Below are 27,988 nucleotides of genomic sequence, written 5' to 3'. Positions count from 1 at the left end.
ACACAGATATAGAAGTTTGATAACACTCTCAGTTGGCAGGGGCCAGGGAATGAAATTAATACTGTCCACACATTGATGGGAGGGTGCAACCTCTACAGACAGCAATTTTATAATATCTCTGAAGTTAAATATTTACATATTCTTTAATCTAGTGATTCTCCTTCAAAGAATATACATCTATACTGGACATTTTTGAGAATCTAAGGGAACACTGTTACAAGCAAGGACTACCCCAGACACCTGCAGGTATGGTCACCCTGACTGTGAATTACATACAAGGTTATTCATTGCAGCACCGTGTGTATGGGTAGAATAGTGGAAATAACTCAATTATTCATCAATAGATGAATGTTTACATAAAAGTACCATTATCCCTACAATAGAATGTAACACAATGGTTAAAAAGGAGGCAACTCTTGTAAATACTGATTTCAAGATATGAAGTGTAAAAAAGCAAGGCAGAGAACAATGAATATGATATACTACTGTTTACGTATTTTTATAGAATATATGCAAATACACGCTTGTATATGAAGACACTGTCTCTGGAAGCTAGCAGATTCAGGTTTGAGGGGCTCTGAAACTTGTACAATTCTGGTGGCCCTTTTTAAGAAAAAGAATACAAAAAGTACAAATACAAAATTCGGTATAAGGCCTGGGAAGGGGCCTAAGCAAGCAAGGGATGCTGATGCAGAAGCATAGTTGGCTTCACAGTAAATTGCCTCTATCTGGAAAGATGCAGGAGAAACCAGTAAAAGAGTCTGGCTCCTGAGAGGTGAACTGGGTGGCTGCAGGACACGAGAAAACAAGCGATGCATCTTTCTTCCTTTGGGATTTTGCACATATGTTATCTATTCAATAGGAAGAATTCCTTTGTAAATTAATTGCAGTATCAAACCAATACAATTCCTAAATAACCAGAACAAACAGTCATTTCTCAGAGAAAGATACATTTCTTTCTTTAGAGACTCCCTTCATTTTCAAGACAGAAAAAGAAGATACATACCATTTTTGGTTGGTTGAGCTAAGGATAATAATGACAACTGTTGTTTTTTAAATACCAGTAGCTTCTTTCCCTCATCAGAAGAAAAATCTGGATCTTAAAATCGGCCTTAACGTTTTATTTCTCATATACTGTTGATCATCTTACAGCACCTCCTTGCTGATTTTTTACAGCATCCTGTTCTTCTTTCAGAGATACTCTAGCTTATCTATGAAGTTTATTATAGTTTATGTGACATTCCCCTCTTCTCTCTGCCTCTGTTTGCTCTGTATTTTGTTGTTGTTGTTTGTTTGTTCTTTGCCACAGACAGAGCCCATTGTTCATAGATCTCTGCCTGTCTTGTCCGTCTGTCCATCCATCTGTCCGTTCTCGTATGTATCTGTATATGTCTACGGAAGGGGAAAGGGGGTTTCTCATGTAAAAATCCAAAATATAGTTTTATGAACACCCGTGTACTAGTCAGTCCGAGTGTGGCTGTGAAGCCCCAAGCAAGCCTTGGCACGCGGGGCCGGACCCTTGGTCTGGGGGGCCACGCCCAGACCCGGGCCTCTAGGAGACAGTGGGGTCCCTGGCTTTGGGGGGGCTCAGAGCCCATCAGCAGGGAGATGGTGGGGTCGTCGGCGTAGTCGGCCTCCTGCGAGAAGTAGGAGCCCTCCCCCAGCTCTAAGAGCACCGGCAGACCGCTGCCCCGCACGTCCACGGAGCCCGGGTCCAGCAAGAGCTGCTTCCCTAAGTCAGGGCTGCTGCTCTCTGCCTCGCGAGGCCTGGGGGTCTCGCGGGCCAGGCTGCTTGTCAAGGTCGGGCAGAGTCCCGTCGAGCACTGTCACCGAGGGGCCGAACAGGTCCGGCAGGGCACTGGTGTCCACACTGAAGCCGTGGCTAGTTGGCTTGGTCTGCAGGTCGCCCAGGGTGGAGTCCATGGCGTCCAAGTGGTCCCTGAGCTCGGTCCCCTGGCTGGACTCAAACACGCAGAGAGGAGGAGGAGCAGGGGAAGAAGCGGGCGACCTCAGCCATCTGTGGAGCGCGAGTCAAACTGTCCAGGCGGGCTACACTGAGGCACTTCTGGGAGGGATGGGGCTGGGGCCGAGGCGGGCAGGAGCGAGAGGGGGCACCCCCTCCCCCCTCCGCCCCCGCGTCTGTGAAGGGTGTGGCCGAGGCAGCCGGTGCAGGCTCTCCCACAGGATGGAGTCAATGAGGGTGGTTGGGGACAGGGGCGTATCCACCATGGTGGACGGGTGCCTGGGACCGGCATCCTCTGCCCGGGGGCTTCTTCTTGACTCGAATCAAGGGCCTACTGGACAGGGGCCTCTCGTCGACTATGCTCCTGCCTGGAGAGGCCAAGGGGCTACTGGGGCAGCTCAGTGATATCAGAGATGATGGGTCCCGAGCCGGCAACAGCATCTGGGGAACAGAGGCTGCAGCCGCTGTAGGCCAGGCCGGAGCCGAGAAGGGGCCCGGGCCGTGGATGTGCTCCAGGGAGTATTGGGCATGGAATAGCTGTCATACAGCATCAGGGGGATCTTTCTCTTCACCCCCAGGATCTGGTTCCGCTGCACCAGCGAGATGAGGAACTGGATGAGCTTGTTGACGACTTTCTGCTGCCGGGCATGCTTCTGGCGCAGGCCAGCCACCTTCCGCCACAGGGCCTCGTTCTCTTGCTTCACGGTCAGCAGTTTGGAATCCATGCTCTCCTGCTTCCCCTTCATCCGCTGCACGTCGGTCAGAAGCTTGGTGACACTGTCCTGGGGAATCTTTATGTCCTCGCTCCGCAGAGTGGACACGCTGGTCACTTTCCTCTTGACCAGGGGCTGCTCCTGGCCGCACAGGAAGCACGGGTGCTGGAACTCTGTGTCGTCCCCCTCTGGCTTGACCAGGCTGCCCTGCTCTATGCGGACCACCTTCCGGAAGCCACACATGTTGAGCTGCCCCACGAAGCTGGCCGTGCTGCTGTGCTTGGAGGACTTAGGTGGCACCTCCTTGGCAAATGGGCCCTGGGTGAGCACGTGGACACTGCTCCTGCTCGGGCTCCAGAACGTCCGTGTCTTGGCTGCTCACGAAGGTCCACAACTTGGTCAGGAAGACCTGGACGTTGCTGGGCTCTACCGTGCCCAGGCCCGCGGGCAGATCCATCCCCGGCAAGGTGGGAGAGGCGGAAGGAGTGACCACGAGGAGAAACCACGGGCCACCCGCCACTGCGGGCCTAAGGCCATGAACGCCGCCATCTTGCGACAGGCGAGCTCCCGCCGGCGCCGCCCACCGGCCTCTTTTTAGCTTTTTATTTTGATTTTTTGTTCATGTCCAAAGTCTCCCTCAAATACAGTATATGGTGGTCCTGACCTGAGCACTCCTGTTTAAAAGCGAGACACCCACAAGCTGGTGGGCCACTCTGGAACCTAGGTGGGAACTAGTGGCCTTGAGTAATTGAGTGGGAATCCAGACTTTAAAATTTTTGAATCATGGGAATTCCCTGGCAGGACAGTGGTTAGGACTCCGCGCTTTCCTGCACGCAGAATGGCAAATTTTTTGAATCACATTCAAACGTCAATATCTGTGGGTATTTTTTCTTGAAGGAGTCAGTTGCCCCTGGGGGGTGAGAGTGGATTGTCAGTCTTCTGGGAACCAAATGGGGAAAGGGGGCTGGCTGGTGGTTTACTGCTTGGGATATAGATCTTCACTAAAGGCCCCTGTGTTCTGTATGGAGCCTGCTCTCTGCTCTCATTTGGGCTTGGTGTCCCCAAGGCCAGAATCTGTCTGGTTTGGCCTTTCCCCAGTCTTCTCCCAGCATGATGGGCTGGCCTGGGAGTTGCCTGGTTACCAACTGTGGGGGGAATTAACTGCAGGTATCTCAGCTTCTTCAAAAACTTTTAATCCATCCTCCCCTTGCACCTCTGCTTTCACGGGAAGCTAGAGCTGTGAAATTCCTACATCTTCCCGAAGTTCTGCCTCAGGAATTGCTTCTTGTTGCCCACAGCTCCTGCTCTCACCCTTAGGTTTTGCTTTTTCAGATTGACAAGGTCAGTAATCACTCTTCTCTCAGCTCCACCAGCTTTCCAATTAAGATGTTGTCTTCTCCTGTCTGATATTGTCTCTTCCCCTGTTCTCTTTGTGCCTTTCTTATCCCATTTCAGGGAGGTTTGCGGCATGAGGCGAGAGGAACTTGAATGTCCAATTCTCAAGATTTAACCAAAACAGCTTAAAATTGCTTTCAAGTTCAAAGAAATGAAGCACAAATTTGTCCTTGGATCAAGATATACCTTTGTTTGGGGATGGAGTACTTCTGTAAACCTTTTGTTCAGCATTGGTTTTTTCATCAGTTGATTCAAAAATATTTCCAAGTGTCCAGTATACTGCACAGACTGGACAAGATAGTGTTGGTTGCCAGCCTCATAGAGCTTTGATTCCAGTTTTGAGAAAGGAGACCCACAGATAAAGAAGAGAAGACAATATGTGTGTGTGTGTGTGTATATATATATATATATATATATATAATAAACTGCAGTAAACATTATAATGAAAACAAATAAAAGGGATAAAGAATAATCCTATTGTCCTCCTCCAAATAAGAATTGTTAGTATTGGCTTTTCCCATCCCCCACTCCAGTTGGGCTTCTGCCTCTTACTCTCCTAAATCCCCCAATGACTTGGATGTAACTAAATACAATAAATTTCCAGACCTCCTCTTACTTGATTTCCCCAGCACCAGATGAGTGGACTTCCACTTTCTTGTGACACTTTCCTTGGTCTCCAAGACCCAACACTTTCTAATATCCACCTCTGTGATCACTCTTGACCTCCATTGCCTTCTTGATCCTGATGATCTTGGAGACGCAGCAGCAGTGAGTGGTGGCTTGAAGCAAGATCTTAGTTCCCTGCCCAGGAATTGAACCTCGGTAGCCTGGATGAAAACCAGGAATCCTAGCCACTAGACCAGCAAGGGCTGGAGGCTAGAAGTAAATTTTCTCTGGCTCTTGCCTCCACTGAAAAATGCATTTCTCGGGGAGACAAAAGCTGTAAAAACAGGTATGAAGTTTATTATTAGAGACACAGCACAACAAGTGGGAAAGCACACAGAGAAAGTTTGTTTAGTTAAGACAGAAGCAAGGCAGAGATAACACACCCAGAGAGAAAGGGCGTGGGCGTTCTCCCTAATGAGGAGGAGCGCAGTAGAGAGGCTGTTAAATCATTTATACAGCCTGGCTCCTCCCAGTCTTTGTTTACCTTTGGCCAATTATCTGGTTTCTTTTTCCACACCTGACCTGTCCTAGGACCCTCCCCAACTTGCGTGCACAACTTTTTTCCAAGATGGATTCCAGCCCAGAGGCCTATGGGGGCTCTTGGCATCACCTATTCTGGGGTGGTGACCCCTCCTTTTTGACCCCCAAGGAGCCTTTCTGCGCATGTGCAGTGTCTCCTTTGCCCCAAAGATGGGAAATATAGGACCTCTTGATCTTTTACTCAAACAGGGTTTAGCCCCTCTCTGTTCCTGCCATGACTGTTATCTTAGAGTGTACGCAGGAGACAAAGCCTGGCTACTTACCCTGTTTCTGTTGTTATTCCTATTTCGAGTGCAAACAGGAGGCTGGTTGTAAATATCTATCCTGGAGCCCACCTATCTCCTGTTTCAGGAAATGCAAACAGGAGGCCTGTTGTAAATGCCTAGCCTGGAGCCCATCTACCTCCTGCCCCACTGACATTAAATATTGGAGCTGTCCAAAGCTTGAATCCCCTTCTTTTCTCATTTTGCTACTCTGGGAGGGTTCATCCTTAAGAACTGGAAATTTTAGGACTTGTCTTCCTGTTTGGACTTCACCAATAATCCTGATGTTACCTTGCATACAGCCTTGACTCCTTTGCTCCTTCATCCTTTCCCAGCACTCTTGGCAAAGTCCTAACACTCTGCCAACTCTGCCATTGCATGCATATGGCTGAACATATCTGGAGGGAAAGGAAAACACATACCATGCTGACTGGTCTCACTTTGAATTTTTGGTTAAGTCTCAAGTAGACCTTGTGCTGGCTGACAATCATACTACATGTCCCTAGTCCAGTGGTCTTCACCCTGGAGTGTGCAGACTCCAAGGAATACACAAAGTCCTACAAGGGACAGGAGGACATGGCCAGTTATGAATGTATCCATTTTCACATTCTCTATTTCTGTATATCCTTTTCCTAAAACTGATTTACCTGCGAACTTTTGTGCATATTTTCATTTCTCTCCTCCTCTTTTGCCATTGCCCATTTGCCATTCTCCCAAGATGAGGAAATATAAAAACATCTGAGTTGCTAAACTAAAGTACAATTTGAAATATTTGAAATATTGTTTTTGAAAGTAAATGACTCTAATGATTGAGTAATGAATCCTTTAGCAAGTCAGGTGGTTTTCAATTCGTTGCTTTCAACAAAATTAAAAGAGAATCTAATTGAATTTTCAGCTTGAATATCATTAAAATACATTTAATGATGGCTCATTATGTGATTTTTAGCATATAATTCAGAAGGAGTTCAAAGAAGTGAGTGTCATTGCTATAATAAAAGTATTTCCATTCCTATTTACTTATTTATGTGAACAAGAACTCTCAGCTTTTATTCTGATGAAAAAAAATAGATAGAGAATTGTTACTGAAGGTTGTCTCATTCCAGCTATGCTATTCTTACGATTCAATGATACATGAATTGTTACCTAAAGCAAGCCCATGTGCCTGAGGCACAGTGAGGCCAAACAATACCAGAACGTTGTTGTTGTCAGAGTCTGGAGCAGAGAAAGGTTTATTGCAGGGCCAGGCAAAGAGACAGGTGACTCATGCCTTAAAAAGCCCAAACTCCCCAAAGGCTTTCAAGCAAAGCCTTTTTCTTTTTCTTTCTTTTCTTTTTTTCTTTTTTGGCCACACTGTAGGGCATGCAGGATCTTAGTTCACTGACCAGGTATTGAACCCGTGCCCCATATAGTGGAAGCAAATGTGGAGTCTTTACCACTGGACCGCCAGGGAAGTCCAGCAAAACCCTTCTAAAGGCAAGATGAGGGAGTGGCGTGGTTAGTTGTTGCAAACTTCTTGGTGTGGGATCGTTTGTTCTTGCAGCTGTCCAGGTAGGTCAGTTCACAGGTCATGATGTTCCTCTAAACCTCCAACAAGACAAATGTTATTCTGTGTTCAGGTCAGGTCAAGGTCAGGCTACCCTGTATACTTGAAGCTATAGGCAACATTCTTTTACAAAAGGTGCAGAGCCAGCATGACTAACCACAGGCAACAGAGCATAAAGATTAAAGTAAAAGGAGGACTTACCTGGTGGCGCACTGGTTAAGAAGCCACCTGCCAATGCAGGGGACACAGGTTCAAACCCTGGTCCTGGAAGATCCCACATTCTGTGGAGCAACTAAGTGCATGCACCAAAACTACTGAGCCTGTGCTCTAGAGCCCAAGAGCCACAACTACTGAGCCTGCATGCTGCAACTACTAAAGCCCACACGCCTAGAGCTCATGCTCCACAACAAGAGAAGCCACTGCTCAGCACAATTAGAGAAAGCCCGTGCGCAGCAACAAAGACCCACTGCAGCCAAAAATAAATAAATAAATAAATAAATTTTTTAAAATAAAAGAAAAAATTAAAAGGAACAGATCTAGTATGGAGTCAGATTTGTTCTTCCTTAATACAGAACTCGCTAAAAACCCATCAAAAGATGCATTGTGAATAAAATTTTAAATTTATGTTTATTGATATCTATCAAAATGTATAATATATTTATGTGATTTTGATCAATTTGCTTTGTTGCTAATAGTTCAATCCAAAAGAAAAGTTTAAACATTTAGAGTATTATGGTTAAAAGAAATTAAAAAGAACTAATTTCTTTCTTTTTTTTTTTTTTTTTTGTGGTATGTGGGCTTCTCACTGTTGTGGCCTTTCCCGTTGCGGAGCACAGGCTCCAGACGCACAGGCTCAGCGGCCATGGCTCACGGGCCCAGCCGCTCCGTGGCATGTGGGATCCTTCCGGACCGGGACACGAATCCGTGTCCCCTGCATCGGTAGGCAGACTCTCAACCACTGCGCCACCAGGGAAGCCCAAAAGGACTAATTTTTAAAAATATATTTTGTTACAGAGAAATATAGAAAGATCAATATGAGACTTTCACATATAAAATACATTAAGAAAAAATTATGTAGTGGAAGCGAATGAAATATGAGTTCAAGGAAAAAGTAAATAATGTAAAATGTCCAGCTGTTGAAGAAGAGTTTATTCATATGTTCTATCTGGTTTTTTTTTAAGATTTTTTTTTTTTTGGATGTGGACCATCTTTTTTTTTTTTTTAAGTCTTTATTGAATTTGTTACAGTATTGCTTCTGTTTTATGTTTTTTGGTTTTTTGGCCTGAGGCATGTGAGATCTTAGCTCTCTGATCAGGGATTGAAGCTGTAACCCTGCACTGGAAGGCGAAGTCTCAACCACTAGACCACCTGAGAAGTCCCTATTCATATGTTTTTCAAAAGGATAATGTTGAATATCAAAAAGCTATGGCACTGGGACTTCACTGGCAGTCCAGTGGTTAAGACTCTGCTCTCCCACTGCAGGGGGCGCAGGTTCAATCTCTGGTTGTGGAACTAAGATCCCACATGCCTCGAGGCACAGCCAAAAAAAAAAAAAAAAGCTATGGCGTTTAGGTTCTACTGGTTACATTTAAAACAGTAATATAAACATCCTTATTTTTAAATGTTGATATTTATAAGATACTAAAATTTTTATACTGTTTGTAGTTATTTAAATATACAAGGAAAGAAATTAGATATGAAGTAAAAGATATGCAGGAGGTCACATAGTTTTCCAAAATGTTTTTAGGGAACATGCAAGCAAAAAAATTGAAGACTGATGAACTAGTCCTGGTACTATTAGTACACCCAGGCAAGAAGGGACTCTGCCTTGAGCCCACATTTAAGAGGACACCTCATGTCAACACACACAAACGATTTCGAAGGGACATAGGGGTATCTCTGTTACTAAGGATCTGACACTTAATTCGGGCACAGTGTATTAATTATCTCTCACTATATAAAATTACCCCCAAACTAGTAGCTCAAAACAACACACATTATTTCATGATTTCTGTCAGTCAGAAACCTGGGAGAAGCTTAGCTGGATCCTCTGCTTCAGGGTCTCCCATGAAGCTGCAATCAGGGTGTTGCCAGTGATCTCATCTGAAGGCTCAGTTGGGGAAAGACCTGCTTCTAATCTTGCTCCATGAATTGCTGGCAGGATTCAGTTCCTTAAAGGTTGTTGGACTGAAGGTATCAGTCTCTTTTTGGCTATTTCCCAGAGGCCACCCTCAGTTTCTCGCCATGTGGGCCTCTCCAAAATGGCAGCTTGCTTCTTCAAAGCCAGCAATAGAGTGCCTACAAGACAAAAGTCATGACTTTTAATCTCAGAATTGACATCCCGTCACTCTTTGCCAAATTCTATTCATTAGAAGCAAGTCACTAGGGGACTTCCCTGGTGGCGCAGAGGTTAAGAATCTGCCTGCCAATGCAGGGGACACAGGTTCAAGCCCTGGTCTGGGAAGGTCCCACATGCTGTGGAGCAACTAAGCTTGTGCACCACAACTACTGAGGCTGCGCTCTAGAGCCTGCAAGCCACAACTAGAGCCTGTGGGCCACAACTACTGAAGCCCGCGTGCCTAGAGCCTGTGTTCCACCGCAATGAGAAGCTTGTGCACCGCAACAAAGAATAGTCCCCGCTCGCCGCAACTAGAAAAAGAAGAAAGTCACTAGATTCAGTCCACACTCAAGGGGAGGGGATTACATATGGGCATAACCATCAGAAGGTGGAGATCACTGGGAACCATTTTAGAAGGCAGCCTACTAGACACAGCATGACCATAAGTCTAATCATCTGCTGTTATAATTAACACTATTCAAGTTACAAGGAAATGTGTCTCCTTACCTCTTGTCCTTTATCATTGAAACAAAAGGTGATGGTGACCAAATGCTGTGAAGTTTCATAGGTTTTGCTGTTGCTGACCCTGCAGATGGCCACTTGTTTGGGATGCAGGGAGAATTTAGCAGTGATAGTGATTAAGTAACAGAAAAGACAAATCAATTAACTTGTCAAACCTTCTCTCAGTCAGTATGAATGAAGTACCTTCTTACATAATGATGTATCCTTTCCCAGTAGGGTCACAGTTGCCCACAGTGGCTGAGGAACATGTTCCTGTACTAAACAATTAATATTACTCTTCAGTTTGTATATATGCATATGTATGTATAACAAATATGGCACATGAAGTTACACTGGCAACTAAATAGGCATCTAATACATGAATAGTTTTATTTTTATAAAAATATTTCATAGGGGCTTCCCTGGTGGCGTAGTGGTTGAGAGTCCGCCTGCTGATGCAGGGGACGCGGGTTCGTGCCCTGGTTCGGGAAGATCCCACATGCCGTGGAGCAGCTGGGCCCGTGAGCCATGGCTGCTGAGCCTGCGCGTCCGGAGCCTGTGCTCCACAATGGGAGAGGCCACAACAGTGAGAGCCCCGCGTACTGAAAAAAAAAAAAAAAAAAAAAAAGTTAAAAAAAAATATTTCATAGGATTTAATTAAAATTTCAAAAAGTTAAAATTTCAAATGGCAACTTTCTTTTTTTTTAATTAAGTAATTAATTTTATTTTATTTTTGGCTGTGTTGGGTCTTCATTGCTGCTTGCGGGCTTTCTCTAGTTGCAGCAAGTGGGGGCTATTCTTCCTTGTGGTGCGAAGGCTTCTCATTGCAGTGGCTTCTCTTGTTGCGAGCACAGACTCTAGGCATGCAGGCTTCAGTAGTTGTGGCACGTGGGCTAAGTAGTTGTGGCTCGCAGGCCCTAGAGTGTAGCCTCAGTAGTTGTGGCACATGGGCTTAGTTGCTCCGTGGCATGTGGGATCTCCCTGGACCAGGGCTCAAACTTGTGTCCCCTGCATTGGCAGGCAGATTCTTAACCACTGCGCCACCAGGGAAGCCTTCCCTTCAAATGGCAGCTTTCTATAAATAACTTTTAATATTTATTCAGTATAATTTGCAATTTACACTTCAATTTTAATAGATGATTTAAATATTAGAAAAATAACATTTGAAAGCATGATAATAATTTTAATTTTACATTAACTTCATTATATGTCTTCATGAAAATATATTCAAATTATGTAAAGTTTGAAGTCAGTTGCATTTAAGTTTTATTTTATTTTTAATTAACTAATTAATTTTTGGCTACATTGGGTCTTCATTGTTGCATGCAGGCTTTCTCTAGTTGTGACGAGCGGGAACTACTCTTCGTTGCAGTGTGCAGGCTTCTCATTGTGGTGGCTTCTCTTGTTGCGGAGCATGGGCTCTAGTTACGTGAGCTTCAGTAGTTGTGGCATGTGGGCTCAGTAGTTGTGGCTCGTGGGCTTAGTTGCTCCACGGCATGTGGGATCTTCCCTGACCAGGGCTTGAACCCGTGTCCCCTGCATTGGCAGGCAGATTCTTATCCACTGTGCCACCAGGGAAGTCCTGCATTTAACTTTTAAATTCTTTAGCCCATTACCATTAATAGAACATAGATTATATGAAAATCTCAATTATAACAACATAATTAGTGACTTTGCAAAAATGAAGATAAGAAAAATAAATGGTTTGAAATATATATTTATTAACTTGTAAATAATGCATGTCTCTTTTAAATTGAGGTAACATTGGTTTATAACATAAGTTTCATGTGTACAACATTATACTTCTACTTCTGTATACACTATAGTCTGCTCACCACCAAAAATTTTGTTTCCATCCATCACCATAAAGTTGACCTCCTTTACCCACTTCACCCTCCCCTCATCCCTTCACCTCTGGTAGCCACTGCTCTGTTCTCTGTATCTATGTGTTTGTTTTTGTTTGGTTTGTTTACTTATTTATTTATTTTATTCCACATATGAATGAAATCATACAGTATTTGTCTTTCTCCATCTGACTTATTTCACTTAGTGGAATACCCTCAAGATCCATCCATGTTGTCTCAAATGGCAAGATTTCATCTTTCTTATGGCTGTATAGTATTCCATTTAATATACATACACCACATCTTATTTATCCTTTCATCCGCCAGTGGGCACTTAGGTTGTTTCCATAGAGTAGCTGTTGTAAATGATGCTGCAGTAAACACAGGGGTGCATATTTCTTTTAATTAGTGTTTTCATATTTTGGTGATAAATACCCAAAAGTGGAATAGCTGAGTCATATGGTAATTCTATTCTTAATTTTTTGAGGAATCTCCATACTGTTTTCCACAGTGGCTGTAGCAGTTTACATTCCCACCAACAATGAACAAAAGTCCCTCTTCTCCCTCCACATCCTCATCAACACTTGTTATTTCTTGCCTTTTTGACAAATAGCCATTCTGACAGGTATGAGATGATATCTTGTGATTTTGATTTGCATTTCCCTAATAATTAGTGATGTAGAACATCTTTTTCATGCGCCTATTGACCATCAGTGTGTCTTCTTTTGAAAAATGTCTATTTGGCTCCTCTGCCCACGTAAAAAAATCAAGTAGTTTTTGAGTTGTATGAGTTCTTTATATATTTTAGATTTTAAGCCCTTATCACATATATGATTTGTAAATATCTTCTCCCATTCAGTAGGTTGTCCTTTCATTTTGTTGATGGTTTCCTTTGCTGTGCAGAAGCTTTTTAACTTGATATAGTCTCCTTTGTTTATTTTTGCTTTTGTTTCCCTTGCCTGTGGAGACATATCTGGAAAGATATTGCTACAATCAATGTCAAAGAGCATACTGTTTATGTTTTTTTCCGGGAGTTGTATGGTTTCAGGTCTTACATTCAAGTCTTTAATCCATTATGAGTTGATTTTTGTAAATGGTGTGAGGTAGTGGTCTAGTCTCTCTCTCTCCCTCTTTTTTTTTTTTTTTTTGCATGCATGTTGGCTGTCCAGTTTTCCCAGCATCATTTATTGAAGAGACTATTCTTTCTCCAGTAATGCACATCTTTATTTTGTTACTCATCCAGCCATATCTGGTCCACCAAAAGAATACCTAGATACATGCGATAATAATTAAATGTAGTCATTTTGATATTTTTTTCAGCTGTGCTTCTTTACACACATTCTTTTGTTGTTATGAAAGTAGACTTGGCAAAGTAAGAGTAAAGAACATACCTAACAGTTTTTTTTTTTTTTTTTTTTTGTGGTATGCGGGCCTCTCACTGTTGTGGCCTCTCCCATTGCAGAGCACAGGCTCCAGATGCGCAGGCCCAGCGGCCATGGCTCATGGGCGCAGCCACTCCGCAGCATGTGGGATCTTCCCGGACCGGGGCACGAACCCGTGTCCCCTGCATCGGCAGGCGGACTCTCAACCACTGCGCCACCAGGGAAGCCCCTACCTAACAGTTTATTAGCTTGATGATTAACCTTAAAAAATTTAGACGTATGATATGTGAGCTTCCATTTTTATTCTTGCCCTGGGGCACCTTCTTTTCTCTCCTCAAATCAACTCCCTCATGCCCAGCTGATGACATTACTTCCTAGTTCACTGAAAACCAGGGACAACAGAAAAGAACTTCTTTTTCCACTTCCCACCTTCTCCTACATTTCTGCCCTTAGACTCTGTCTCCCTCCAGGTATCACAAATGTGTCTATCTAGGGTCACCCCCTCCACTTGTGCACTGAATCCCAGTCCTTCCCAGTCAAGAGCATCACTCCTACAATCCCACTCTCTGGTCCCTGTCCCTGTCTACTTTGTCATTCCTATCAGCATATAAAAATACCAAAATATGCCCATTTTAAATATCCTTCCTCTGAGCCCACATTTCTTTCTACATTATGCTGCATTTCTTTCCTTACCTTTATGGCAAAATTCTTTGAAAGGACTGGCTGTACTCTTGTTGTCTTTCTCATCTACTACTTTGTCTTGAACTCTTTCCATTTCTTCTGTCAAGAGGTTGGTTTATAGACTCACAGACATAGAGAACAGACTTGTGGTTGCCAAGGATGGGGGGGTGGGGGAGGGGAGGATTGGGAGTTTGGGATGAGCAGATGCAAACTATTATATATAGGATGGATAAACAACAGGGTCCTACTGTATAGCACAGGGAACTATATTCAATATCCTGTGATAAACCATAATGATAAAGAATATGAAAAAGAATCTATCATCTATCTATATATATGTATAACTGAATCAATTTGCTATATAGCAGAAATTAACACAACTTTGTAAATCAACTACACTTCAATAAAGTAATTTAAAAAAAGAATTGGTTATGAGGTCGATACCTCCTCCCCTTAAATCTAAACATGTTTGTAACTGTGTTATAACCAACAGAACGCAGCAGAAGTCATACTGCATGATTTCTGAGGCTAGCTCAGAAAAGATTATACAGCTTCTGCCTTCCTCATTTCAACATGCTTTTGGAGCCATGAGTGCCATGTAAGAATTTTAACTATCTCAAGGTTGCCATGCTGTGAAAAAGCTCATGCTACATGGAGAGGACAAGTGCATGTGTTCTGGCCAACACCCCTGGCAGAGAGCCAGCTGACACCTAGCATCAACTACCAGAAATGTGACAGAAGATGCCTCCAGATGATCCCAGCTCTCAGTGGTTAAGTCACCCTCAGCCTTTAAGTCTCCCCAGATAAGGACCCAGACATCACTGAGCAAAGACAAGCCATCCTTACTGTGTTCTCTCTGACACAGTATTCCACGAGCATAATAAAATGGTTGTTTTACACCAAGTTTTGGGTGGTATGTTAGGTGGCTATAGTAACTGGAACAGTGTGTATGTGTGTGTGTGTGTGTGTGTGTGTGTGTGTATGTATGTGTATATATATATACATTCATATATTTCCTAGCTCTATTTGCTGAGAAGGCCTAGGAACAATGGCATCATAGTAGCAATGAAGATATCTGGCACCCAGATCTTGGTTTCCAAATACTACCCTTTGTTAAAAGAAGCCAGAGAGGGCTTCCCTGGTGGCACCGTGGTTAAGAATCTGCCTGCCAATGCAGGGGACACTGGTTTGAGCCCTGATCCGGGAAGATCCCACATGCGTGGAGCAACTAAGCCCGTGAGCCACAACTACTGAGCCTGCGCTCTAGAACCCTCGAGCCACAACTACTGAAGCCTAGAGCCTGTGCTCCACAACAAGAGAAGTCACGTAATGAGAAGACCTTGCGCTGCAATGAAGAGTAGCCCCCGCTCACTGCAACTAGAGAAAGCCCACAGACAGCAACGAAGACCCAACGCAGCCATAAATAAAATAAATAAATTTATTTAAGAAAAAAAAAAAGAAGCCAGAGGCTCTTGAAGAAATGGTTGATTCCTGGGCTAAGTCAGGAAAAGTACAAATTGAGCCTGAATTACCTCTTGTACCAGAAAGTAAGGGAATGATCAAATAATGTTGTAGACATTGCAAAAGGACACAGGAACCAGCTTGGAGCACTTTCTCATTTGCCAAATTTGGGATACTTTTTTTTAAACTTACTTTCTGTTTAATTCATTTTGCCAAACAAACATAGTGAAAACTTTAATCTGACTAATTGTACAGAAAATAGAATTTGTAGCAAACATAACAGGATAGACTTAAGTCCCTGGCAAGCTGGATCTCTACGAGATCCCATAGATTGCCTTGTAGATGGCCTCCTGGGAGGGAGGTCCTATGAGGGAGAGGCACAGATTTGCCAGTCCCTATCAGAAGCACAGGCTGCACGTGGGAAGGAAAAGCACAAAAGGTAGAACTGATGTTACTTGGATCTCTTATCACTACACGTGGAAGAGTTCTGATTGCTGGCCAAACTCAAGGTGTTGTCTTCCCAAACCCATAGTCCTTGGGCATCCTGCCTGCATCCGTAGGGGATAAGTTTCAAGTTCAATGGTTCTGAAGCCTCAGTACTGTCAACCAGTGCCCCAGGAGTATGAGGGAGTTCAACAGTGGTGGCCTAAGGTCCCCACTAAGCTGCTAGGTGTCTGGGAGTCCTGAAGGCCGAAATGGGACTCGCTCACATCCTGTGCTTTTTGCGGATGACAGCCATAGCCAGCAGCCGATCCCTCTCGAGGAGTTCTTCACGGAGCTTGGCCTCGGTGAGACACAGGTGAGGATGCTGCCCTTCATCTCCTTCATCTTCACCTCCATCAGCGCCAGGATGTCCAGCTGCTCGTCCAGCTTGCAGGAGCTCCTCCTCCATGGTGCCTGACGACGAGTGGTCCGAGCCAGTATCAGGGAAGCCCTCACCCCCCTCCCTGCCCCCACCAGCTGGGGGCCCTTGGGGCTGTAGCAACCTCTAGCTCCAATGCTGCAGCTGCGGCCTATGAACTCCACCTGCACCACCAAGCCCATGGGCTTCCCATCTTCTCCCGCGGGAGTGGTGGGCGCCAGGCAGCACGGATCCCAGAGTCTGGCGCCACCCAAATTTGGGATAATTTGTGCATGAAATTAATGATGATAGTAACTGACTACCATTAATTAAATAAAATAGAAATGCATGGGTCCAGGCAATATAAATAAATATGGTAGTAATGGATTACAAGTTATTGAGTAAAATTGGAATCCGTGACTCCATATGATATAAATAAATAAATGAATAAATGAGGGAGAAAGAAATGTTCTTTTATAGTCGATTGTTGACTGAAAACTGAAGAAGAAATGACGGAGTAAAAAAAAAACCACCATTTAATAAACATCATCCGGCTTCCCTGGTGGCACAGTGGTTCAGAATCTGCCTGCCAATGCAAGGGACATGTGTACGAGCCCTGGCCGGGGAAGATCCCACATGCTGCGGAGCAACTAATCCTGTGCACCCCAACTACTGAGCCTGAGCTCTAGAGCCCACAAGCCACAGCTACTGAGCCGACGAGACACAACTACTGAAGCCTGCACGCCTAGAGCCCGTGCCCCACTACAAGAGAAGCCACGACAATGAGAAGCCACAACGAAGAGTAGCCCCCGCTCACCGCAACTAGAGAAAGCCTGCGCACAGCAACGAAGACCCAACACAGCCAAAAATAAATAAATAAATAAATAAATAAATAAAAATTTAAAATAAACATCATCATGCTTATTCCGATGAGAGTCATTAAAGGGATGCTAAGGCAGGCAGGTGGAGATTTGGTGACGTGTCAGATACTTAGGCATTACAAAGGGACAGTTAGGACTTTAAGGTGGAGAACCTGCCAGACTGGTTTGGCAGCATCAGGAGTGAGATGGTTTTGCCTCCAGCAACTTCTGATGTGATACACAAAGGCCACATCATTTCTCTCTTGCCCCAACATGCACTTAGGTTGGAGAGATTGTACAGAAATGAAAAGCCTGTACTCTTTAAAACTAATTCATGAAAGAGAAAGACAGAAGAACTGCCCACATTGAAGGAGTCTGCAGATATGTGACTACCAAATGAGATTTGCGACCCTAGACCAAAAAAGACAGAGGCATTAGTGGGACAGCTGAGGAAATCTGAATTGTACCTATAATTGGATAGTGGTGTTGATTTCCTGATTAAGGTGGTGTATTTGTTTGTTAGGGCTGCCATAACAAAGTACCACAAACGGGGTGGCTTAAACAGTAGAAATTTATTTTCTTACAGTTCTGAAGGCTAGAAGTCAGAAATCAAAGAGTCAGCAGGGTTGGTTCTCTCTGAGGGCTGTGACAGAAGTCTCTTCCATGCCTCTCCCCTAGATTCTGGTGGTTTGCTGGCAATCTTTGGCATTCTTTGGCTTGTAGACACATCAACCCTACCTCTGCCTTCACATTCACATGACATTCTGGTCTTGACGTATGCTGGTCTGGACGTGATGTTCTGGTCTGGACATGACGTATGCTGGTCTGTGTCCAAATTTCTCCTTTTTATAAGGACATCAGTCATATTGGATTAAGGGTCCACCCTACTGCAGTATGACCTCATTTTATTTTAACCAATTACATCTGCAACAACCCTATTTCCAAATAAGGTCATGTTCTGAGGTACTGGGAGTTAGGGCTTCACTATTTGAATTTTGAAGGGACACAATTCAACCCATAATAGATGGTTATATTGGGGTTGAGAGAAATAAGCAAATATAACCAAATGTTGACAAATGGGGAAGCAGGGTGAAAAGGATACCAGAGTTCCCGATACTGTTCTTAAGTGTTTTCTGTAAGTTTGAAATTACTTCAAAATTTTTTAAAAATTCAATAAAGTGCTGAGTTTATGTATTACACAAGATCTTAGTGCTGAACCTACCATGGGGAAGGAACTATAAGGAAATGATAAAGGTGTTTGGGTGGCCTTATTGCAAACTTGCCTGAGACATAGTGAGGGTATCAGAAATTAATACATTATGTTTACACAGCACTTCATAATTTACAAAAAAAAAATCTTATATCGTTTGTCCCTCCTGACAACTTTGTGAGGCAAGACTTTTTCAATTCTATAAAAAAACTAAAGAAAGTTCAGGTAACTGGCCCAAGGTCCCCATCATACAACTGTTAAAGGTAAACTGAGGCATGTTAAATTTTTAAGTTTATTTGAGCAAAAAAATGCATTCAAATGGGGCCGTGCCAAACCAGAAGTGGTTATAAGCGCTCCTCAGACCTCAACCAGAGGAAAAACTTGAATGCAGAAAGTGTGGAAACAGAGAAAGGAAATTATTTGATTGGCTATAGCTTAGCCTAGTTGGCTGTGTGTGATTGGTTGTCCTTTAGTGTTTTTTGGTTTTGTTTTGATGTTTTGTTTTTGTTTTTGTTTTGCCTGTGCCTCCCAGCATGCAGGATCTTAGTTCCCCAAACAGGGATCGAACCTGTGCCCCCTGGAGTGGAAGTGCTGGGTCCTAACCACTGGACTGCCAGGGAATTCCCTCCCTTGGCATCTTGATTACATGACCTTGAGGCATTTACAGGTTTAGATTTTGGCTTGCTTAAGTAGGCTGCCATGACATTAGAGCCACTCAGTCTGATGGCCTCCTTGTTTAATTAACACAACTAATAAATGATTAGTTTGGCCCTGATCCAGTTTTTTTTTTTTTTTTTTTTTGACTGGTAATGACCTCCTGTGGCAGTAGCAAACGATAATACGAGTTGACTCTAAACAAAACTGTCACTTCCCTGGTGGTCCAGTGGGTAAGACTCCACGCTCCCAATGCAGGGGGCACTGTACGATCCCTGGTCGGGAACTAGATCCCACATGTATGCCTCAACGAAGTCAGCATGCCACAACTACGACCCAGCGCAGCCAAAATAAATAAACAAATATTTAAACAACAACAACAACAAAAAACCCCTGTGACATCCTTTGTACCGTTTTGGGGTAAACAAGTTCTTCCCAAGAAAACAATGTCTTCTTATTAAGATCAAACTGGAGTTTAGGTACGAGACAATAGAGGCTCCAGATATGAGGTTCACTATGGACCCTTTCCTCCACTGTCCACACTCCACCCCCCAACCACCACCTACGGGGCGGGTGCGGGCCTGTCCCCATATGGACTTCGATTTCCCTCACGAACTTTCAGGCCAGTGCCTGGGGAACAGGGTCAAGAAAAGGCCTTCAACCCATGCCACAAGACAACCTCTGGGACATTTCCCACCAGCAACTCTCAGACCACGCCCCTCACGCACAAGCTCGCTCTTCCTTATTATTGCCCCAATAGTTAAGTCCCAATCATTCTCCTTCGCACTGCTGGCTAATCATGTTCTTTCTCTTTTTATAAACCTCCGCCCTGGCTCCTGCAGTCCAATGATTGATATAATCGTCTTCGAAGTCACGAAGTGAGCGTGCGGGGTTTCAGCGCCGCAACCTCGGGGCCCCGCAGACCTGGGGAAGAACTACGCGCCTTCGCGGACTGTAGCCACCGCTGCTCGCTCCCCCGCCACCAGCCACCTAGGTTAGGCGTGTCCCACCCACCCACCCCCGACCACCCAATGTAAAGCCGTAAAGGGCCTTAGGTGCTTGACTGACAGCGGCTCACAGTAGCATACTAGGTCCACTAGCTCACTCTGTCTGTAGGGGCCCAAGACCTTGAGCCTTAAGCTTAGAGGCCCAGAATGACTTGGGCAGCTCCAGCTGGCATGTCTCTGTTGGGCCTTCAGCTTCCGAAACACAGAATTATAAAACAGTGAAGCTGGACAGACTTTAGGAATTGTTTAATCCAGACCATTCACATTGCATTGACTGTTCCAAAGGCTCAGAGGCCCTCCTCTCCTTTCTTTCTCTTGGTTGGGGGAATTAGGGTCAAGCTCGGCAGGTGCAGGACTTGCTGACACCACGCCCCTTAATCCTGGCAAGGCTGAGTAAGGGCTTCCATCCCAGCCTCCGTGCTCCAGCCAGCTGTCACACCGTGGGTTAGGATGGCTGAGGAGGAGGGTGATGTGGACGAGGAGGATGTGTTCCTGGCGTTTGCCCGGAGGCCCTCTCCTCCCAGGGGTCCCCTGCGGCAGGCCATGGACAAGGCCTTCTTTATCTTCCTGGTCCTCATCCTGACACTACTGACGCTGGAGGCTGTTTATAAGCTGCTGTGGCTGTTACCATGGGCAAAGTTTGGGGACTGGCTCCTGAGAACACCTCAGATGGAGGAGGAGCTGGAACTGTGACCGCCTTTCCTATAAACGTCCTCTTTCCCTGCCACAGAGGTGAGAGGGGAGAAAGGGGGAAATGGGGCTTTGGAGGGACACTTGGAGAGCTGAGAGCAGCTATCTTAAAATTTCTGCACCTATACTCCGGGAATTAATTTTGAAAAAGTTTATACTCCTCAAGTATTTTTAAGTAAGCACCTAAAACTTTTCATCACACATTAACATTGTTTCAAGGATGTAATTCCTGGCATACAAAAAATATTCACATTTTAAAATAAAACAATTAAATCAATCTTTTGTATGTCCAGGGGAGTAGAAATATCAGAGTGACTTGATATTCACCACCACTCGTTTAAAAATATAATTGGGAATCCTTCCTTTTCTTCTTCCATCATTCTCTTTTCTCCTAGAACTCCTATTACCATTCTACTTCTCCACAGACAATTTTATGCTTTTATACTTGAAAGTCTTTTATTGACCAATCTATCACTCTTTCCTACATAAGCATATATATTAATTGAGATGAAAAATATTTTTCTTTCTTGTGACCATAAGACTCTAGTTTTTTAGAAAAATTTCTTCTGGGTTATCATTACAATTATTACATGAGCAGAACTGATTAAATAGCATAAAGATTGTACACATTTTCATAATTGTTAATATTGAAGGTACATTTTTTTTTTCTATGTTTCAGCTTGCAGGATCTTAGTTCCCTGACCAGGGATCAAACCCCGGCACCCTGCTTGGCAGCACAGAGGCCTAACCACTGGACTGCCAGGAAACTACCTAAAAGTACATTTTAAGTGAGACAGACGAGGTGGTGCTTACCGTGCCTTGAAAGAAATACGTTACATGTCTCTTTATTTAAGACAAGGTAAGGGAATTCCCTGGCAGTCCAGTGGTCAAAACAAAAACAAACACAAACAAACAAAACCAAAAAACAAACAAACAAAAAACAAGGTAACATTATCCCCAGGAGATTTCATGATTGAGAACTACAGTAGCCTTTTTTTTTTTAAGAGGGAGAAAGTCTATTGTAAAAGAGGAAAGGAAGAAGGAGAAGCTCTACTGCAGGAATTTACTGAGGAAAATAAATTTTGGGAAAATTGAGAATCTGGAAATTAAGTCCCTTATATCTCCCAAATCCGAGTACCCTTGGGCAAGTCTTCATGTCCCCCAATTTGAAGACTATAGGCTTAGACGACTGAAGAGAAGTGGTGTGGGATTCTTTAATGGAAGGGAGAGTTTGAGGTTCTGGGACTCTGAGGGCTTGGGGATGTAAGGGTCTGTGGTCCCAGAAAGTGGCAAGATGCTCACCATCTGTGGAATTCGCAAGGATGCAGGAAGTGGGAAACTCAGCACTTGGAACCGTGTTAACATTTCCAGTTTCCCCAGAAGCTCACCTTTGGACCCAGCTCTGCCTCCACGAGTCCCTCCAGCTTCCCTAAAGCTGGGTTGGGGGGGGGGGTGTTGGGTGGGCGAGGCGGGCGTCAAAGTCGGTTTCTTCTCTCTTCCTTCTTTCATCAGCTCTCTCAGAGGAAGAGGACGAGAGAGACTCGAGGTATTTTACGAGCCTCATTTCGTCTCACAGCCGTCACAGCGGCAATTTGCACAGATTCTTCTCAGAACCCCCTCCCCACATCGCCCGTCCTCAGGCCCTGGAGCCCCTGGACAAAGCACAGCCTCCTGGTCATCAGCACCTGCGCCTCGGGAATCCCCTCCAGAGAAGGAAGGAGAACCACCCAGGTCCCACCTACTTGGTTGGTCATTAGTTCTGTGGTGAAGCTTGAAAAGCAAACCAACAACAATAGCAGTAATAATAACACATTTGTACAGCGTGTTGTGCTCATTTGTGTGCATGTGTTATGACTTCACGATTGGGAGATGTAGGCAACTGGATGTAGAAATAGCTTCTGGACAGCGACAAGGGAGCGCACAGCCCACAGAAAGGAATGACAGGCGCAGTCGATTAAGCCGTGGAAACTGGTACCTGGCAGGTAGGAAAGCAGCACCAGGAGGCTTGTCAATAGCCCAGTGGATGGAAAGGTTTTATTTCCCTCTTAAGAGATTCCCGCCCTTCCATGCATCCTTGTGCAGCCTTGTAAGGCCAATTCCTCAGCTGCCCTGTTCCGTTCCCCCCTCCCCTACTTAGAAAGGTGGCTCAGTCCTCCCGGCACGCGACTCGCCGGCAGTTGGGCCAGGATGCGGGAAGTTTCTGATTGGCGGAGTGGCAGAAGCACCGGGTGAAAAGAGCTCCACTGGCGGCGCGCCCCAATCCGGGCGTAGCCAGCGCCGTACGGCAAAATGGTGGCCTCCAGGTATTTGGGACGCCCGGATGGGACAATTCCGCCCCCTGCAGGTCAGGGGGAAGGGAGCCGCAGACAATGTGGGCGACATTGGAAGCCCTCGTGGGGCGGGTCTACCGTCACTTCCGGCCACGGGGGGCGGGGGGACTAGATTCCGTACGACAATATGGCCGCACCCGGGTGCCTGTGGGCGGAAACTCCGCGGCTTCCGGTCCGGAGTAGGGCCTGCGGTGGGAGGGGGAAGGAAGACGGAGGGAACCATGCGAGGTTTTGAGATCAACGGCGAGGGTCTTCTCGAGCGACCGTTTCTGAGGTGGGGGCCGGACGGTGCGGGGAGCGAAGGCGGGGGCGTGAATGTCGAGGGAGAGGTACTGGGGGGTTCCGGGCGCTGAGTCTGAGGGGCAAGCTGTGGTACCTTCCTTCCTATCCCTGAAGGGGAGTGGGGCGGCCGGGGGGCTGAACTGGGGGAGGGGTACTTGGCGGGAAGCTCATCTAGGGGAAGGACCGGACTCAGGGCTGGAATCTGAGTGGAAGCAGGAGAGCCCAGTGTGGGGCTCACGGTCGGTTTCAGGTCCCAGAAAGAGAATGGGGAAAATTAGGGTGGGGTGAGAGGTAGGGGGCTTGAGGTGAAATATCTCCAACCTAACGCCCCGGTTTGAGGAGAGCCATCAGAGGGTGGAATATGGAGATAATTTAAGTAGGAGAAAGGGAAATGGATTGTTGGGAGGGAACCTTCTTCGCCTCAGAGAGTCTCGGAGTTGGGGTGATCCTTCAGGATGGAGTGAGGGTGTGGATTTGATGTGAGAGCGAAAGGGGAAAACACCTGAGGTGGTGCCAGCGGGGGTGTGGTATCTGTTCGAGGGGATGTCAAGGAAATCTGGAGTGCAATGTGAGAGGTCGTCCAGGGGTTGAGAGGAAGAATCAACTTGCCAACTATGAGAAATAGTGGGGAAATGCAACTGAAAGACCGGATATCGACGTGAGGGGTGGAGCTGGGGGTGGGACTTAAGGTTTTCAGATGGTTTGGGGCTCCCACAGTAAAGGGCCCCAAAAACATATGGTACTAATGGTTGCTGAAGATAGGCAGTGAGGACACTGTTGGGCATGGCTGGGTGTTTTGAAACCCAAGAAGACTGGAAAATGTGTGAGATGAAGGGATGGGGCTATGCTGGAGGGGCTCTGTCTGAGGCCCCATCCCCTTCCAGCAGGAATTACGAAATCCCCAACACTTCCTCCCTCCGGGGGATTTGATCCCCCATGGCCACCGCTAACAGCATCATCGTGCTGGATGATGATGACGAAGATGAAGCAGCTGCTCTGCCAGGGCCCTCCCACCCACCCCCCAATCCGGCCTCACCCAGGGCAGAAGCCCCTGGCTCCTCCCAGCCCCATGGGGCTGGAGGAAGCAGTAGTTCGGGCGGCAAGAAATGCTACAAGTTGGAGAATGAGAAGCTGTTTGAAGAGGTGAGCTTTAGGGGAGAAGATTCTTGTACCCCAGGGAGGGGGATGGCTGACTGGCTCTCCTGTCCTTTCTTCCCCACTAACCCCACCTCGCCTTCTTTCTCTCAATCCCATCCCTTGTCTCTTTCCCCCTCCCTTTTTCTCCTGAACCTTCCAGTTCCTTGAACTGTGTAAGACGCAGACGGCGGACCACCCTGAGGTGGTCCCGTTCCTCTATAACCGGCAGCAGCGGGCCCACTCTCTGTTTTTGGCCTCGGCGGAGTTCTGCAACATCCTCTCTCGGGTCCTCTCTCGGGCCCAGAGCCGGCCAGCTAAGCTCTATGTCTACATTAATGAGCTCTGCACTGTTCTCAAGGCCCACTCAGCCAAGAAGAAGCTGAACGTGGCCCCTGCCGCCACCACCTCTAGTGAGCTCTCTGGGAATAACCCTCCCGCAGACCCCTCCTCGGACCCCACAAGTGCTGAGACCACTGCCTCTGAGGCCCCAAGGACCCATGGTTCCCGGCGGCAGATCCAGCACTTGGAGCAGCTGCTGGCACTCTACGTGGCAGAGATCCGGCGGCTGCAGGAAAAGGAGTTGGATCTCTCAGAATTGGATGACCCAGACTCCACTTACCTGCAGGAGGCGAGGTTGAAGCGTAAGCTGATCCGCCTCTTTGGGCGGCTGTGTGAGCTGAAAGACTGCCCTTCACTGACAGGCCGGGTCATAGAGCAGCGCATACCCTACCGTGGTACCCGCTACCCAGAGGTCAACAGGCGCATTGAGCGGCTCATCAACAAGCCAGGGCCTGATACCTTCCCTGACTATGGAGACGTACTGCGGGCCGTAGAGAAGGCAGCTGCTCGGCACAGCCTTGGCCTCCCCCGGCAGCAGCTCCAGCTTATGGCTCAGGATGCCTTCCGAGATGTGGGCATCAGGTTACAGGAGCGTCGCCACCTTGATCTCATCTACAACTTTGGCTGTCACCTCACAGATGACTATAGGCCAGGTAGGCATTAGTGAGATGCTCCTTGGTAACCCTCATTCGTCAGGTGTGTGGTGGAGGGGGTGTCTCTCTAGTCCCTGCTTCTAGGGTTCTGGGTGAGTACACTGACTTTATATCTTCCCACATAGGCATTGATCCCGCACTGTCAGATCCTGCCCTGGCTCGGCGCCTGCGGGAGAACCGGAGCTTGGCTATGAGCCGGCTGGATGAGGTCATCTCCAAGTATGCAATGATGCAAGACAAGAGCGAGGAGAGCGAGAGACAGAAGAGAAGAGCGCGGCTCCCCCAAGCCACCTCTTCCCACTCTGCAGACCCCTCCAAAGCCTCCTTGGATTCTGGTGAGGTATCGAAGGGAATACACCCTTCAGAGAGACCTTGTCCTTCCACTGCACTGGCCAGGAGGGAGTACGTGGTGACTGATCATGGCGTGTGCAGAAGGAACGCAAGAAGCAGCCCCTCTGGGGCAAGGGATTCCTTAGAGAAACTCCTTTGTCCCCTGCAGGGCCCTAGTGGGATGGCATCCCAGGAGTGCCCTACCACCTCCAAGGCTGAGACCAATGATGAAGATGAGGAAAGTGATGAGGAGGAGGAAGAAGAGGAGGAAGAGGAAGATGAGGAGGAGGAAGATGAGGAGGCCACAGATTCTGAAGAAGAGGAGGATTTGGAACAGATGCAGGAAGGTCAGGGGGACGATGAAGAGGAGGAGGAGGAGGAGGAAGCAGGTATGTCAAGGAAACAGTCTTCTCATCGGTTCCCTCTACTCTGTTGGGCATGAGCCCCCAGTTTGAGATCCTTCCCTTCTTCCTCTTACTCCTAGTGTCCTCTCAGCAGTTTTCTTTCCCCTAGCTCTTTTGGTACCCCTCCCCTCTTTTCTTCTTTTCCAGGGAAGGATGGAGATAAGAGCCCCATGTCCCCACTACAGATCTCCACTGAAAAGAACCTGGAACCTCGCAAAGGGATCAGCGGGTCGTTGGGGGAGCAGCAAAACAAAGGCCTCACAGTGTCACCATCTTCACTGGCAGAAGAGCCCCCGGCCCACTCCAGCGTAGTTGCTGAAAGCAGTGAAGAGCACCTTGAGGAGTTGCCCCTGAAGGAAGAGAGCCCTATGTCTCAGCTCTTTGAGCTAGAGATTGAAGCCTTGCCCCTGGATACTACTCCTTCCCCTGAGGAGAGGGACGTTTCCTCTTCCAGGAAGCAATCAGAAGACCCCCTCACCACTGTCTTGGAGAATGGAGCAGCCATGGTCACCTCCACTTCCTTCAACGGAGGCGTCTCTCCTCACACCTGGGGAGATTCCAGTCCTCCCCACAAGAAATCTCGGAAGGAGAAGCAAACAGAAGCCGGGCCATTAGGAAAGAGGTAACAGCAATAAGGAGGAGAAAGAGGGAAGCCAAGGAGGGACGGTGGGGGCTTTCTGAGAGGAATACTGTGGAACGGAGTCTGCGGGGAGAAACTGGATGCTCCCCCTCCAGCCTCAGTCTCCACATACCCTTCCACGCACATATGTTTCTGTCTCTAGCTATGTGGAAAGGCAAAGGGCAGTGCATGAGAAGAATGAGAAGAAGACATATACCCTGCCCAGCCCGCCTTCCCCCTTGGCTTCCATGGCTCCAGTTGCCGATTCCTCCACGAGGGTGGATTCTCCTAGCCACGGCCTGGTGACCAGCTCCCTCTGTAGCCCATTTCCAGCCCGGTTGTCCCACACCCCACAGTCACAACCCTCCAGGCCTGGTACTTTTAAGGTAAGAGAGGGAGGCTGTGTTTCCTGACTTCATTCTCTTTCATTGTTCAGTTTGGGGTTCTCTGTCTGCTGCACTCATCACCTCCTCTCTCTCTTTTCCCACCCCAGTTTTTTTTTTTTTTTTTTTTTTTTTTTGCGGTTTGCGGGCCTCTCACTGTTGTGGCCTCTCCCGTTGCGGAGCACAGGCTCTGGACGTGCAGGCCCAGTGGCCATGGCTCACGGGCCCAGCCGCTCCACGGCATGTGGGATCTTCCCGGACTGGGGCACGAACCCGTGTCCCCTGTATCGGCAGGCGGACTCTCAACCACTGCGCCACCAGGGAAGCCCCACCCCAGTTTTTGATCTATGATAAGTCCTTTCCTTGGCTTCTCGTCCGCTGTGTTCCAGACCTCTCTGACTCTCTTGTCTCTCACTCCCCTGCAGATGAGTGTGGCCACACAGTGCGATCCAGAGGAGATCATCGTGCTCTCAGACTCTGATTAACTGCCTCCCCCTCCTCCCTGCCTCCAAAATGTTTTGGGATAGTATTTGGAGGACGGTGGGAAGCAGACGACTGAGGAAGGGATGGACTGAGCTAATCGCCTTTTGGTGGTTTCTTTAAAAAAAAAAAAAAGCTTAAGTTTTACACAGAAACGTTAATAAACAATAAAGTTGTTTTCTTATTGTATCCCTGTCTTTTCCTTGTCCCGCTCTCATCAGCTGGTGATTGGCACGAGCTGTTCTCTGGCTTAGGGTTAGCCGTGCCCCCGGGATAGCCCTAGATCTGTCCTTTCCAGCTGCCTTCGGTACGCCTCTCGCGGAGTTTTTCTCGCCCTCAGGCCTTCTCCTTGCCCTCTGCCACGCGCTGAAAAAATGTACTTCAGCCTCCTGAACGCGCTTTACTTTCTCACTTTGAGCGGTAGCGGTAAAAAGGCCAATCACGGGCCGACTCAAGGTTATTTAGCCAATCCAGGCCCG

General features: G+C 46.7%; 2 protein-coding genes and 1 pseudogene across 4 annotated transcripts; 2 read left to right on the top strand and 1 right to left on the bottom strand.

The window, feature by feature from the left end:
• Positions 1–1,552: 1,552 nt before the first annotated feature.
• On the bottom strand, positions 1,553–3,133 carry LOC309813919 (heat shock factor protein 1-like; annotated as a pseudogene). Its single transcript has one exon. The product of its transcript is annotated as a heat shock factor protein 1-like (transcript).
• A 17,179-nt stretch (positions 3,134–20,312) lies between these two features.
• On the top strand, positions 20,313–20,555 carry SMIM40 (small integral membrane protein 40; the record flags this gene model as incomplete). Its single annotated transcript, XM_082637762.1, has 1 exon — positions 20,313–20,555. The coding sequence occupies one exon, from the start codon at positions 20,313–20,315 to the stop codon at positions 20,553–20,555; it is 243 nt and encodes an 80-aa protein (XP_082493888.1).
• A 2,509-nt stretch (positions 20,556–23,064) lies between these two features.
• Positions 23,065–27,698, top strand: DAXX (death domain associated protein). Of its 2 annotated transcripts, none has more exons than XM_082638184.1 (8): positions 23,065–23,156; positions 24,049–24,307; positions 24,462–25,293; positions 25,419–25,633; positions 25,793–26,012; positions 26,175–26,649; positions 26,810–27,032; positions 27,455–27,698. In XM_082638184.1, exons 2-8 carry the CDS (start codon positions 24,101–24,103, stop codon positions 27,512–27,514), a joined length of 2,232 nt encoding a protein of 743 aa, XP_082494310.1. In that variant the 5' UTR covers positions 23,065–23,156; positions 24,049–24,100; the 3' UTR covers positions 27,515–27,698. The 2 variants fall into 2 exon arrangements, with proteins under 2 accessions (XP_082494310.1, XP_082494311.1); XM_082638185.1 differs by having other exon boundaries at positions 23,079–23,156; positions 24,052–24,307.
• Positions 27,699–27,988: the final 290 nt, after the last annotated feature.

This window comes from Mesoplodon mirus, assembly GCF_964341445.2.
Source record: "Mesoplodon mirus genome assembly, chromosome: 12".
NCBI lineage: Eukaryota > Metazoa > Chordata > Mammalia > Artiodactyla > Ziphiidae > Mesoplodon > Mesoplodon mirus.
This window is presented reverse-complemented; position numbering and strand designations above follow the sequence as displayed.

Coding starts and splice junctions, on each gene's coding strand:
- DAXX (XM_082638184.1), top strand. CDS start 24,101: ATGGCCACCGCTAACAGCATCATCGTGCTGGATGATGATGACGAAGAT. Junction 26,013..26,174: donor GGAGGAGGAGGAGGAAGCAG/GTATGTCAAGGA, acceptor CTTCTTTTCCAG/GGAAGGATGGAGATAAGAGC. Junction 26,650..26,809: donor GCCGGGCCATTAGGAAAGAG/GTAACAGCAATA, acceptor TTCTGTCTCTAG/CTATGTGGAAAGGCAAAGGG.